At 47.2% G+C, this 13,558-nt stretch overlaps 1 protein-coding gene across 2 annotated transcripts; it reads left to right on the top strand.

The window, feature by feature from the left end:
- Positions 1 to 13: 13 nt before the first annotated feature.
- RPP21 (ribonuclease P subunit p21) lies at positions 14 to 6,948 on the top strand. Of its 2 annotated transcripts, none has more exons than XM_027099524.1 (5): positions 14 to 1,229; positions 1,306 to 1,406; positions 1,501 to 1,583; positions 2,583 to 2,715; positions 2,854 to 6,948. In XM_027099524.1, exons 1-5 carry the CDS (start codon positions 1,173 to 1,175, stop codon positions 2,912 to 2,914), a joined length of 435 nt encoding a protein of 144 aa, XP_026955325.1. In that variant the 5' UTR covers positions 14 to 1,172; the 3' UTR covers positions 2,915 to 6,948. The 2 variants fall into 2 exon arrangements, with proteins under 2 accessions (XP_026955325.1, XP_026955324.1); XM_027099523.1 differs by having other exon boundaries at positions 2,583 to 2,708; positions 2,854 to 2,993.
- Positions 6,949 to 13,558: the final 6,610 nt, after the last annotated feature.

The following is a 13,558-nucleotide window of genomic DNA, read 5'->3' as shown; positions in this document are numbered from 1 at the left end:
CACTGTCAGGGGCCCAGGTTTGATCCCTGGTCGGGGAACTAACATCACACAAGCTGCACGGCGTGGCGAAAAAAAAAAATTGTGTTCCTGGGGCTTACCTTCAGTGGTTGATCAAGGTCTGGAGTGGGCCTGGGCATCTACCTTTTAAACACTCCTCATTTGAGCCTGGAGACACTTGTGAAACTAATCTGAGAGGAAATTTCAGCCATTTCCTTCGAACTGGAGGCCTGGTTCCCTGTCCAGCCTGATGGGGGGTGAGGAGGAGGGGGTCTGAGAGGAGAGAACCCTCATTCTCTCCTGACTTATTCTGCCCTCTCCCCATCTCAGGATTTATTCATGTTCTGTCCCTCTACTTAACCTCAGGAACGAGTGGTTATTAACTATGAAGCAGAAGTAATCACAGGATGTCAAACAGAGCAAAGGAGAGGCAGAGGTCTAAGGGAGGGAAGTGAGGAAAGCGTGTGGAACACTACACGGGATATTTTTTCGGGGGCAGGGGATGCTTTTGACAGGTTTCTTCCAGTACCTAAGACCAGGAGTTAGTGAGGATCACCTACTTACTGTGTGTCCAGCACTGCATTTTGGTAAGTGGAAAAGATTGGGAGTAAGCTGTGCTTTCTAAGGGCCAGGAGCCCTCTTCCCTCCCTCCACTGCCCTCAAGATCCTTTCCAATTTCACTGTCACTGGCACTAGTGGGTTTTTTGAATGTATCAACTGCTCCTTCAGTCTGTAGGTCTTCCGGGCATCTGCCTTTGGCTTCAGGAGCATAGGGCAGGAGGTCTAGCCGGGTATATATTGCACATAACCATCTCCCCAACCTATCTGCATAAAGAGACCAGTCTTCTGTCCTGAAGATGTTTAGCAGTTTAAGATTCTCTCCTGCTCCACTAACCTCTCCAGTCTCTACCTAATATAATCATGGGCTTGAGGAAGACTAAAAGGGAGCCAAAACTCATAAAGGAACCCCTGGCTTGGATTGCAGGGGATGGTGTGGGTTTGCAAATAGATGGGTCTGTGAGGCCGCAGGGTGTCGCCAGAGTGAGGACGGCACAGGAGCGCGCACGGCCCCAGGAACTACAGTTCCCAGGAGGCCTTGCGCGGACGCCCGGGAGCGGGGCTACCCTAGGGTGGGGCCTGTGGACTGCGGCGTGTGGGGAGCTATCGCGGCTCGGATGGCCGGGCAGGTGAAGGACCGCGAGGCCTTCCAGAGGCTCAGCTTCCTGTACCAGGTGAGTCCGCGTTGCGGCGCACGCACAGGGAGGCGGCCCAGTGCGGAGGGCCCCCACTGACGGCTCCTTCCCTCAGGCTGCCCACTGCGTCCTCGCGCAGGACCCCGAGAACCAGGCACTGGCGAGGTTTTACTGCCACACGGAGAGGACCATAGCGAAGCGGCTCGTATTGCGGCGGTGAGAGGGGTGCGGAGCCCGGCGGCCGGCTGGACGGGGGAAGGAGGGGAGAGGGAGAGCGGGCGCCCAGACCACCACCCACCTCCGCCCCCAGGGACCCTTCGGTGAAGAGGACCCTCTGTCGTGGCTGCTCTTCCCTCCTCATCCCGGGCCTGACCTGCACCCAGCGCCAGAGACGTGAGTGCTCCCTGCTGCCGAGGGGGGATGTTTGAGGAACACCTGTGGGCTGGGGGAGGGCACGGGCAATGATCCGTTCCTCGATGTAGATGGGTGCCAGGTGTGGGATTTGGAGGCGTCGGCTTTCTCCAGCTCTGAGTTAACTTAACTCCACTTGGACAAACTAGGTCTGGGCGGTAGAGAAATGATGTTGCCATGAGAAGCAACCTCGCCTGTGCATGATAATAGATGTTATTCGACATCATGGAGGACATGATTCCCATATTCATTCATTCATTAAATAATTATTTTTCTGAGATGTGTCAAGTATTGCTCTAGAGTCATTATTCTCATGAAATTATAGTCTGATGGGACAGACTAAGACAGAAACAATTAGAATAGCGTAGAAAAATGCTTTAATTAGGGAAGTAGAATACTAAGTTACTTAAACCAGTGATGGTGAGGTTCATTATAAGGGAAGGGAGTGGGAGATGGAAATCCTAGGCATTTGTGAGGCCTCAGACAAGAGAGCTTGTGGTGCTGTCAAGGAACTGAGAGCCCAGGAGGCTGGCTCTGAGGTGGGCAAGGGCAAGACAGGAGGCCGGAGAGGGAAACGGCAGATCTTGAAGAGTCTTGTTAAGGAGTTTGGACTTTATCTTAAAGGGTACCAAGAGGGACTTCCCTGGTGGTCTAGTGGTTAAGACTCCGCGGTCCCAATGCAAGGGGCCCAGGTTCAATCCCTAGTCAGGGAGCTAGATCCCGCATGCAGCAACGAAGATCCCGCACAACCCGCACGCTGCAACAAAGATCTCACGTGCTGCCACTAAGACCCGGCACAACCAAATAAATAAATAAAGGGTACCAAGAAAATGACAGACTTTATGCAGAGACCTGACACCATCAAATCAAGGTGGGGAGGGAGTAGAATCCCTACTGGAAAACGGTGGAGGCAAAACTGGGTGCAGGAGACCTTTTCTTATCCTAAACCTGGGCACTCTCTTTTCCCCACATGCACCCCAGGCTGCAAGGCTCAGCGCTGGACTGTACAGACCTGCCTGACATGCCAGCGCAGCCAACGGTTCCTCAACGATCCTAGGCATCTGCTCTGGGGAGACCGGCCTGAGGCCCAGCTGGGGAGCCAGGCAGGTGAGAGGTGGTTGAGAAAATGGGGGGTACCCCAGGGGAGTAGGGACAGTGGGTAACATAGAGCTGCGGTGGACACATTGGTGGGTTCTGGGTTGGTGTGAAAGGTGCCACAGTCTTAAAAAACTAATTCTGCTCATCTACTCAGATCCCAAACCACCACAACCCCCGCCAAACACAACCCACCGCATTCCAGCCCACCTTCCTGAGGAGAAAGTGCAGCCTCAGAGTTCCAATCGCCAGTGATGGATTCACCCCGTCTTCCAAATAAATTTTAATTCTCTTTAACTTTGCATGATTCTGTTCTATATTTCAGCTCTTAACTTCATTTTCCTCTGTTTCTGTCTGTATTTCTCTGTCACCAGCTAACCTCTTCTTTGTCCTTTTAGTCCTTTGTCATTATCATCCTCATACTCCCACCATTCAGGGAGATCCCAATTACCACTTGGCCCCATGAAGCAGCTCCCACTTCCAGGACCCTGCCTCCAGTGCCCCTCCAGCCCTGCTTCCTCAGTGCAGTGCCACGATTGGAACGCAGGCTCCAGGGTTGTCTGCGAGGCCCTGATCCTCCTTAAGGCAGTCCATTTTTAGGTAGCCCTGACTGTTGGCTAAAGGGCTGGACAGACAGACTGCTGATGCCACTGATGCTGTTTTTAAAGGAGGGAAAAAAAGTTTGGGTGGGGTTGGTGGAGGGAGGGTTTAGATTCTCCAGGCCCACTTCCTTTTGCGTCTTTTCCCAATCTCTGTGTTTTCTTCTATAAAATTCTACTAAGAGAAGTTGTACAACCTGAACTAATAAAGTCAAAGGTACTAACAAATGGACACTGTCAAATATTACACAAGTAAGTTCTGTAGGTAAACCTTCAAGGTTTTCTTGAGAATCAGTAAACAACCAAAATTGTTTTATTTGCTATCCCTGGACAATTTACTCGAAGTCAGAATTTCAGACTGACCTCTTTGCTAGGTGCCAGCTAATCAGTTTACCCCAAAAGTAGACAAACAAAATTCACTCTTCCCAGAATGCAGTTTCCTCTCTTCCCTTTCTCTTGTAAATCCTGGTTGCACTTATTCATTGCTGCATAAAAATCACTGCATAACGTTGTAGCTTAAAACAGCAATGATGTGTTATTTCCCCTGATTCTGTGGGCTAGACTGATTGAGGGCCTGTCTGGGTGGTTCTTCTGTTCCGTATGGCATCAGCTGGAATCACTCAGCTGCATTTAGCTGGAGGCTGGTACCTGGTCTGGAAGACTCAAGAAGCTTCATTTGCATGTGTGCACCTCATTGCTTCTCCATGTGGCCTTGCTCTGTAACTGGCCTTGACGTCCTCACAGCATGGCTGTCTCTGGGTGGTTGGACTTCCTTACAAAGCTTCTGGCTTCCACAGAGAGTATTCCAAGAAGACAAGCTCCATGGTGCAAGTGCTTATCAAGCCTCTGTCCTCGTCACGCTTACTAATGTCACCTTGACCAGAGTAAGTCATGTGGCCAAGCCCACGTTCAGTGTGGAAGGGGCTACACTGGGGCGTGGATACTTGGAGGTTCATTGGTGCCTTGAGGACCACCAGTGTAGCAGTCTACCACATCCTTGTTTTGCCTTTGTCCCTGACTCATTCTCTTCACTGATTCCTTCACATGCCAGTACACTGTATGCATGGAAAATACTTACCAGTGTGCAAGTAACTAAATGTTTCTAAGTTATTCTTTGACGTTTATTTCTGGAGATAGTACTCAACGGGTCAGCTGTAGCAGCCAACACAAACATGTAGCCTGAAGGTGCACCCCATGCAGGCCTGGACGCTTTGTGTCCTCAGCTCACCTTCCTTGGTTCCCTCCTTGAGTGTCATTTCTGAGCTGGTTGGTTCTTATGCACTAAATCTGATTCTTGGCCAAGTTGTTTTGAGTGTGTTTATGATTGCACATGACTGAACATGTCCACAGTGGGATAGCACTGGGGTTCCTCTAACTAGAGATCATAGCCCTCTTCCTCCTCCTCCCAAAACTCTGTCCTTTTTCATATTTACTTATTATGATAGAATAGTTGTCAGTATGTGCAAAAATGGATTTCCTATAACAAAGAGGAAATCAAAGCCCTATTATTCAATAGTTTTCTTTAATGTTTCTAAACAATTCAATAATTCAAAATCTGTGCTCTTTTAGGACCTGTTAGATAAAATTAAATAGAGGAGAGAGAAGAAACTTATGTCATCCCAACTGAATCAAAAAAACAAGGTCTGGGAATCCCCTGGCAGTCCAGTGGTTAGGACTCTGCACTTCCACTGCAGAGGGCTCGGGTTCCATCTCTGGTTGGGGAACTAAGATCTGGCAGGCCGCATGGTGTCGCCAAAAAAAAGGAAGCAAAAAGATTTGAGGAAGGTAAGGGATCTAGTCATTGTTGGTTCAAAACCTCAGGAGCTTCCTAGGGAAAATCTGAAACCAGCCCCTGTACATGGAGAGCAAGGAGAGATCAAAGAAAGAGGCAGACCACTCCAGATTGGTAGGTGGCAGGTTTAAAATAAGCAAGGACACTTACATACGAAGCTTTGTCTTGGGCAGCAGCAAGACGAGTTAGACCTCCACACTCACCCACCAGAATCTTAAAAAGTTTATATAGAGGCCTTAATAGGGTTCAGTCATGCCTTCAGTCCAGATGGTCTCAACAACACCTTATTCTCTCAAAGCTATGCCCTTGGAACAGCTCCCACTGAGGGAACAGTGGGCAGAACTCACACTCCAAGGACAGGGGAGTGGGTGAGGAGCCCCTGATTGCCCGAGTCCAGTTCGAGGGTCAACCAGCAGTCATGTTTTCATGATTACCTCCTTCAACAGTCACGCAGGTATCTGGGAGAAACTTCCAGGCAGAGGGAGCAGCTAGGGCAAGTGTCCTGAAGAGGGAGCCTGCGCAGAGTATTCATAGTTCGCAAGAGGCTGGTGTGAGTGAACAGAGAGAGCCAGGTGGAGAGTAGTAAATGTGGCCAGGAGATAATGGGAGGCCAAGGATCTCTAGGCCATCATAAGGAAATTGACTTGTTCATTGGGAGGCCGTTGGAGGTTTTTAGCAAGAAATGACGTGATCTGGCTTAACATTTAAAAAGGATCACTCTGATCTAACAGTTGACTGGGAGAGCAAGATTGGAAGAAAGGAAAACAGGAAGCTGTTGTGGTCACCCATGTGAGAGGTGATACTGGCTTGGACCAGGGTCTTAACAGAGGGAGAGCAGTGTTCAGATTTTAGATCTAGTTTGAAGGTAGAACCCATAGATTTCCTGATGGGCTAGCAGAGGGATGTAAGAAAAAGGACAAACAATTCCACAAAACTAAAGTTTAAATGGTCTCGTGATATGTGCTATAATATATTCAGAACAAGATATTGGTCTGTACTTTGAAAATATTCTCTGAAAAGGATATTTTATGAATTCCTATTGGATCCAAATGTACAGAGCCCAGTGTATCTCCAGCCCTGATGTGTGTATTAGTTTCCTAGGACTGCCATAACAAAGTGCCACAAAATGGGTGGCTGACAACAACAGAAGTTTATCCTCTCACAGTGCTGGAGGCTAGAAGTCAAGCCATCCACAGGACAGTGCTTTCTCCAAAGGCTCTGTAGAAGGAGTCCTCCTTGCTTGTTCCTAACTTCTGATGTTTATCAGCAATCCTTGGTGATCCTTGGCTTGTAGATACGTCACTCCAGTCTCTGCCTCCAACATTGTATGGCATTCTCCCTGTTTGTCTCCATCTCTGTCCACGTTTCCCTCTTACAAGGACATCAGTCATTGGAGTAGGGCCCACCCTAATCCAATATGATGTCATCTTAACTTGATTATATCTGCAAAGACCCTATTTCCAAATAAGGTCACATTTACATGTTCTAGGTGGACAAAAACTTGGTGGGGGACATTATTCATCTCAGTGCAGGGTGGAAGTTGGGTTTGGAATTCAATCTAATCATTCCCAGGGCTTCTGGAAAGTATACTGTATGTAGAATGGAGAGACATGCCATCACTTCTGTAACTCTCTCTCTCTGTAATGTTAATGCTATAAGGTTCTTAGCATATATCCTCTCATTATAAAGATAATCAAAGTACCTGATGCTGTCCATTGAGCCTTTTGAGGATCTGTTGTATAAATCGGGGAATATTTTCCGATTTCAAAGAAGAATGAGAGAGAACAATAATTCACTATGTTAATGAACTAAAAGAGAAAAAAAATCATATAATTTCAGTAAATGTAGAAAAAGCATTTGACAGCATCTAACATTTATTCCTAATAAGATCTCTCAGCAAATGAGGAATAGATGAAAAGTTCCTCAACCTTAAAAGGACATCTATGAAAAAGCTACAACTAGCATCACATTTAATGGTGAAAAAATGAATGCATTCCCCCTAAAGTCAGGAAAAAAACAAGGTTGGCTACTGTCGCCTCTTCTACTCATCATTCAACTAGTGGCTCTAGCCAGTGCAACAAGGCAAGAAAAAGAAACAAAAGGCATCCAGATTGGAAAGGAAGGAGTAAAATTGTTTTAGTTTGCAGAAGACATGATCATCTATGCAGGAAGTCTTAAGACATCACTTGAAAACTCCTACGGGGACTTCCCTGGTGATCCGGTGGTTAAGACTGTACACTTCCACTGCAGGGAGCGTGGGTTTGATCCCTGGTCCACGTGGGTTTGATCCCTGAACGCTGTGCAATGCAGCCAAAAAATAAATAAATAAAAATAAAAAATAAAAAGCTCCTACACCTAATAAGTGAGCTTAGCAAGAGTGCAGGATATAAAAAAAAATTGTATTTCTATATACTAGAAATTGTATTTCTATACACAATTAGAAATTAATATTAAAACCAGTACCATTTACAATAGCATCCAGATATTAAATACTTAGGGGTAAATATGACAAAAATTATGAAAGGCCTATGTACTGAAAACTACAAAATATTGTTCCAAGACCCGAATAAATGGAGAGATATAGCGTGTTCATGAATTGGAAGACTCAATATTATTGAGATGTCAATTCTCCCAAAACATGTCTCCCTAGATTTAAAGCAATCTCAAGACCTTTTTTTTTTACTCTGAAAGTCATATATTAATAGCCAAAACAACTCTGAAAAAGAATAACAAATTGGAATTAAAGACTTGAGTTCAAGACTTATAAAGCAATAGTAGACAATACAGTCTTGGTTTAAAGATAGACAAATAGATCAATGGAGCAGAATAAAGTCCAGAAGTAGATCAACACATATATGGATAACTTATTTGGGGCAAAGGCAAAAAGGCAATTCGGTAAAGAAATGACATTTCTTTACAACAAATGATGCTGAAACAATTGCTTATCCATATGCAAAAAAAGGTAACTTCAATCCACTGGTCTCCTCAGCCCTCCTCTCACCCAACTCCTAGTCACTGCCTTTCTCTATCTTGCTGCCCCTTTTCTGTCTCAGGAGCCCCTTCACCCCCTACCCCTTCCCTGCCCCATCAACCTTGGACCACAGGAAGGAGCAAGGTATCAGCTCCTCCCTACCTCCATGAAGTATTTCTACAGAGTCTGAGGATGGAGCCTTGAGCACAGGGTGGAGGAGGGAGGGCTGGAGTATTGAAACCCAAAGACCACAGATCTTCAAGGGTTAAACCTGAAGATCAGCACCTTTCACCTTCCCTTCTAAGAGCTGCTTTCCTGGCCTATCATATCCAAGACCATCATATTCCCTGTGTGAGTCATTATCCTCCCACCTATTGGACTTGCCTTATCTTCTTGCTGTTACCTTGATGCTTGTTATAGGGAAGAGAAAGAGTCCAGGTAGGAAAGAGAGCCCCCATTTCCTTATGGCTTCCCCACCCTAAGTGGCAGAATTGCCCCATTTTCTGCCCCTGTTACCGCTGGGCTAGAAATGACTACACCTAGATATGCAGCAGGCTGTGGGAAGGAGACTGGCTCTCAGGTGGGCAAGGCCTTAGCCTAGTTGAGCAACCATGGCCTGGCTGGCCGAAATTGCAAGGAGCCAGGCTCGCTGGGACTGGGTACTTGGGGTAGGAGTTTTCTGCATTAGAAGCTTGATTGTCAGGTGGGCAGACTGAGAAAGTTTAGGCTAGAAGCAGAGCAGGGAGGCTGCTGCCTGTTGAACCATAGTCCCTGCATCCCAGGACTTTCTGGGGTCAGACTGCTGCTTCAGCAGAGCGGGCCACTTCGTGGTATTTACAGGTCACAGAGATCTGTTTGAAGCCAGATTTCCCCTGCTATCGCCTTGAGGTCTCTGCTCAGTAGGTCTGGGGTGTACCTGAGAGGCACCCAGGATGCCTGGAAATCAGATTTCCATAATACAGTTCACCCTTCTATAAATTCTGTCCTTGGTTTTTATAAATTTTTATATGAAGTTAAATGTTAGCGTAACAGATATGTGAATAAGTGAGAAAATTTGGTGAACGTGTGTACATAGATGCCTCGCAAGCTTAAGCATTAGGTGAGGGCGGCAGGTTAACTGTAGCCAGCACAGTTGAGGACAGAGGAACAGAGTTCAGGCCACCAGAATTGGGTGTCCTCCCTGTTTTAAAAGGTACCTGGGATTTTGCTTCTACTCTGGTATGTATGGTGACGCCAACAGATCAGGAGATGATTACCATTGAAAAGATAGTTTTACTCTGGTTCCCAAGAAGTGAGGAGGGGGCGTTGCACATCACACTGAGCAGGGCCACAGGCAGAACACTGAGGTCGAGGTCAGTTGCAGATAGAGAGCAAGCGGAACGGCAGGAAAGCCTGGATTGTGGTTTTTGTGGGAAGGAACTGGTGAGGCAGGGCAACAGCGGGCCGACCAGGTTTGGCATTGCTAGTTTGAATAATCTTAGCGAGCTCCAGGGTGTAGCCCTAGTTGTCTGATGCCTGGTGCTGGGGCGGTTAGGGCCTAGGGTTAATGTCTCACAAGCTTAAGAGGGAATAAAGCAGGTGGGTGGGGGGGTGCAGACTCCAGATTGGTTAGTTTGCATGTCAAAGGGTGAGCTCCTGGGAGAGCTGATTGCTATCTCTAAGAGTAGGCTAACCCCAGGAGGGGCAGTCCCTCCCTAATCTGCAAGGCCCAACAGGTCAAAAACTTCAGAAACTAGAAAATATGGTTAACATACTCACACCCAGAAGTTACAGGTCAGAGGCCTAGGGTCTCTGCTGCAGGATAGGCTTCGGGAGAGCGACTGACTAGTCCCAATGAAACAGGGAAGGGGGCAGGGCACAATCTTTAAAAGAGTGATAGAGCCCGAGGACATGACATAAACTGATTAGAACCAAATAGGTCCAAGATGGCAGACAAGTTGACTTCCAGTAGACCTTGAGCCTCAGTATATGCTCATTGTAACACATCAGCAAGCTAAATGACACACTCACAGGTGCCATGGCAGTTCCAACACCGACCATCAAAAGACCAAAAAAGTGGGTGGTGGCCCGATTTCTGGAAATCCCCACAACAGCTGGAATACTCCTCTCACTCATTAGCCTATGAAATTACCCACTCCTATAAAAACTGACAACCCCATACCCTGGTGCCACTCTTCACCTTCTGAGATGGCCCAGACTCTGTCTGTGGAGTGTGTTTCTCTCTAAATCCACTTACCTATCACTTTATCTCTCACTGAATACTTTCTGCCATGAGACATCAAAACTTGAGCTTCATTAAGTCCTGAAACCAGGTGTTAACCTGAGATCAGGCCTTTTACCTGATCTCAGATAAAAGACCGTGGGGGCTTGCCTGGTGGCACAGTACTTAAGAATCCGCCTGCCAATGCAGGGGACGTGGGTTCGAGCCCTGGTCCGGGAAGATCCCACATGCCGTGGAGCAACTAAGCCCATGCACCACAACTACTGAGCCCGCATGTGGCAACTACTGAAGCCCACGCACCTGGTGCCCGTGCTCCGCAACAAGAGAAGCTACCACAATGAGAAGCCGGCGCACCGCAACGAAGAGTAGCCCCCACTCGCCGCAACTAGAGAAAGTCCATGCACAGCAACAAAGACCCAACACAGCCAAATATTTAAAAAACAAATAAATAAATTTACAAAAAAAAAAAAAGACCGTGGGTTTTGGTCAGGTTCAAGTTCCAATCTGGGTTTAGGCTGGGTTCGTGTCCCGGCACGTGGGTTCAAGTCCCAATCTGGGGTGCACAGTTTCACCAACACTTCCCTTTCCCATATTGCTTCCTGATCCTGCCCTAGTCTGGACTGAGATAGTTCTGGAAACTTCACTGGGGCCCAAGACTAGCAGCTCCTTAAGAGTGTTCACCCTGGCATCTCACAGTATGTTTTCTCCTCATAAGGGGTAAAGACTGGGACTTTTTTTTCCTGAAACTGAGTAAGTAGGTAGGAGGGTCAGAGGAGGAGCCTTAGGATGGGGGAGACAGGAGTCCAGAGGAGGATTCTGTCCTCAGAATCTGTAGGCTGTGACCAGATTTATTTACAAGTTTCTGTTTGAACACCTGTTTTCAGTTCTTTGGGGTCTATACTTAGGAGTGGAATTGCTGGATCATATGGTAGTTCCGTTTTGGGGGGAACCACCAAACTCTCTTCCACAACTGCTGCACCATTTTACATTCCCACTAGCAATATACAAGCATTCTAATTTCTCTCCATTCTTGCACTTGTTATTTTGTTTGTTTATTATAGCCATCCTAGTGGGTGTGAAGTGCTATCTCCTTATGGTTTTGATTTGCATTTCCCTAAGACTAATGATGTTGAGCATCTTTTCCTATACTTGTTGACCATTTGTACATCTTTGGAAAAATATCTATTCAAGACCTTTGCCCCCCCCCTTTTTGTCACTCTGCACGGCTTGCAGGATCTGTCATAGCGCTGGTGGGTGTGTCATTTAGTCTGCTAATGTATTACAATGAGCGTATACTGAGGCTCAAGGTCTACTGGAAGTCAACTTGTCTGCCATCTTGGACCTAGTTGGTTCTAACCAGTTTTTGTCATGTCCTATGGCTATGTCATTCTTTTAAAGGTTGTGCCCTGCCCCCTTCCCTCCTGTTTCATTTCCACTTGTTTCTCCCAAGGCCTCTCACCTTCTGAGATGGCCCACACTCTGTCTGTGGAGTGTGTTTCTCTCTAAATGAATCCACTTCTTATCTATCACTTTGTCTCTCACTGAATTCTTTCTGCAATGAGACATCAAGGACCTGAGCTTCATTAAGTCCTGAGACCAGGTGTGTGATCTCAGTTAAAAGACCATGGGTTCAAGTCCCAGTCTGAGTTACACGGTTTCAGTTCCTCACAATCCATCAGTGTTCTGGCCTCTTAAAACACTTGCTCATGTAATAAGCACTCAAGATTTTCTTGAAATTCTGCCTTGATATTTGTTTGTCATTTCTTGCATCATTGCTGTTTTCCTGATGTGTTTCAGCACTTATCTTATTACATCTAGATTATTAAGCATGTGACTGATCCTTGAATTTCTGTCTCAGCTGCTGCATTTGGGTTCTGCCCTTTCTCTCTGTCTTATTACACAAGGATTAGGAAGCATTCCCTGAACAAAAGAATTTTCCACCATCTCGGGGGTTGAATATGAATTGCTATTAACATCTGAATTTATATTTAGAGAAGGTGGGTGTTGTACAACCAAGCCTCTTAAACTTGCAAGCTCTCCAAGGTCACCTAAACCACACTGTTGATCTTCCTCCAGTGTGCAGTTACCCTGGGGAGCCAATGATTTCATAACATCCATTCCAGAGATGTGTATTTGCTGAAGTGAATGATCCTGAAGTGTTTTGGGTTCTGATAAGTATATAGCCAAAGTGGATACTGACTCCAGGAATCCTGATCTCGTAACATTCTCCCACTAAAAATCTCCGGGAGCTATCTATGATTTAGGCATTTAGAGGTTTTGTTCGTCAATTTCTGTCTTCCTCGGGGCTTCACAGCGTTGTTGAGTCTTCCGCTTGGCAGAGCCTTGCCAAAGCAGGACAGAGCTGCGGGCTGGGAGCGGCGGCTGGGACGGGCCCTGCCCCAGGCGAGCAGGGACGGAGGCCCGGGGTGCGCGGATCCGCCTACGGCTGGCCGCGGGGCCACCTCCGCGACACCAGATCGGTGTCTCTGCACGAGTTCCTGGAGTTTTGTACCCGCACAGTCCAGCATCGTGGCTGGCGGATAGAGGACGTTAAATAACCGTTGGTTGGTTTAAGGAATGACCGACGCAGCGATGCGTCTGAGCTGCACAGCCGGGAAGCTGCAAACACTCCCGGGCCACTTCTGGGTCTGGCTGTCTTTTCCAGCTGCTGAGATTCTTCCTTTCCCTTTCCCTTTTCGACTTCGCTGGGAGGTCCTGCTCTGACTCCCACCTGAGAGCTTCCGCTGGTCTCTCCCTATTGTCACGCTTCTCAGACACCGCTCCATCCCCGCCACACACACACAGATATGGGACTTGTCTTGCGAGTTTCACGGTTCTCCCAGCTCAGATGTGTTCCCCAAGCTTGGACATGCCTTTTGCTTCCCAGAGGTGTAGGGAAGAAGCAATTCGACTTTGTCCTTTGAGCTTCTTGTTGTGTCTGGGAAGCGTGGGACGCTGTGGGTTAGTGAGAAACCAGAGGAGACTCAAGGGACAGAGTTCACGGTCCTTTTTTCCCCTCATTGGAAATTTGCAATACCTCAATAGGAGGATTTTTCCTCAATATGAGGGGAAAAGTCAAATTGGAGAAAGAGCCGAGAGAAGAAGAGAAGATGATGGGCTCCGGTGCTAGAAAATAGTTCACGAGAAACCTAATGCAGTCTAAAACCGGGAGGAAAAGTGGCTTTGCAGAAGTTCCTCTGCAGTTTCATTGGTCACAGATTGTCAGTTTCCCTCGCCCAGAGTCCGCTCCTTTGGCGCCACCTTGTGGCAGCTCCACCC

The sequence above is a fragment of the Aethalodelphis obliquidens genome, unplaced genomic scaffold, assembly GCF_003676395.1.
Source record: "Aethalodelphis obliquidens isolate GAN/ISIS:26980383/991018 unplaced genomic scaffold, ASM367639v1 scaffold131, whole genome shotgun sequence".
NCBI lineage: Eukaryota > Metazoa > Chordata > Mammalia > Artiodactyla > Delphinidae > Aethalodelphis > Aethalodelphis obliquidens.
Note: the sequence above shows the minus strand (reverse complement) of the source record. Positions and strands in the feature narration are given on the sequence as shown.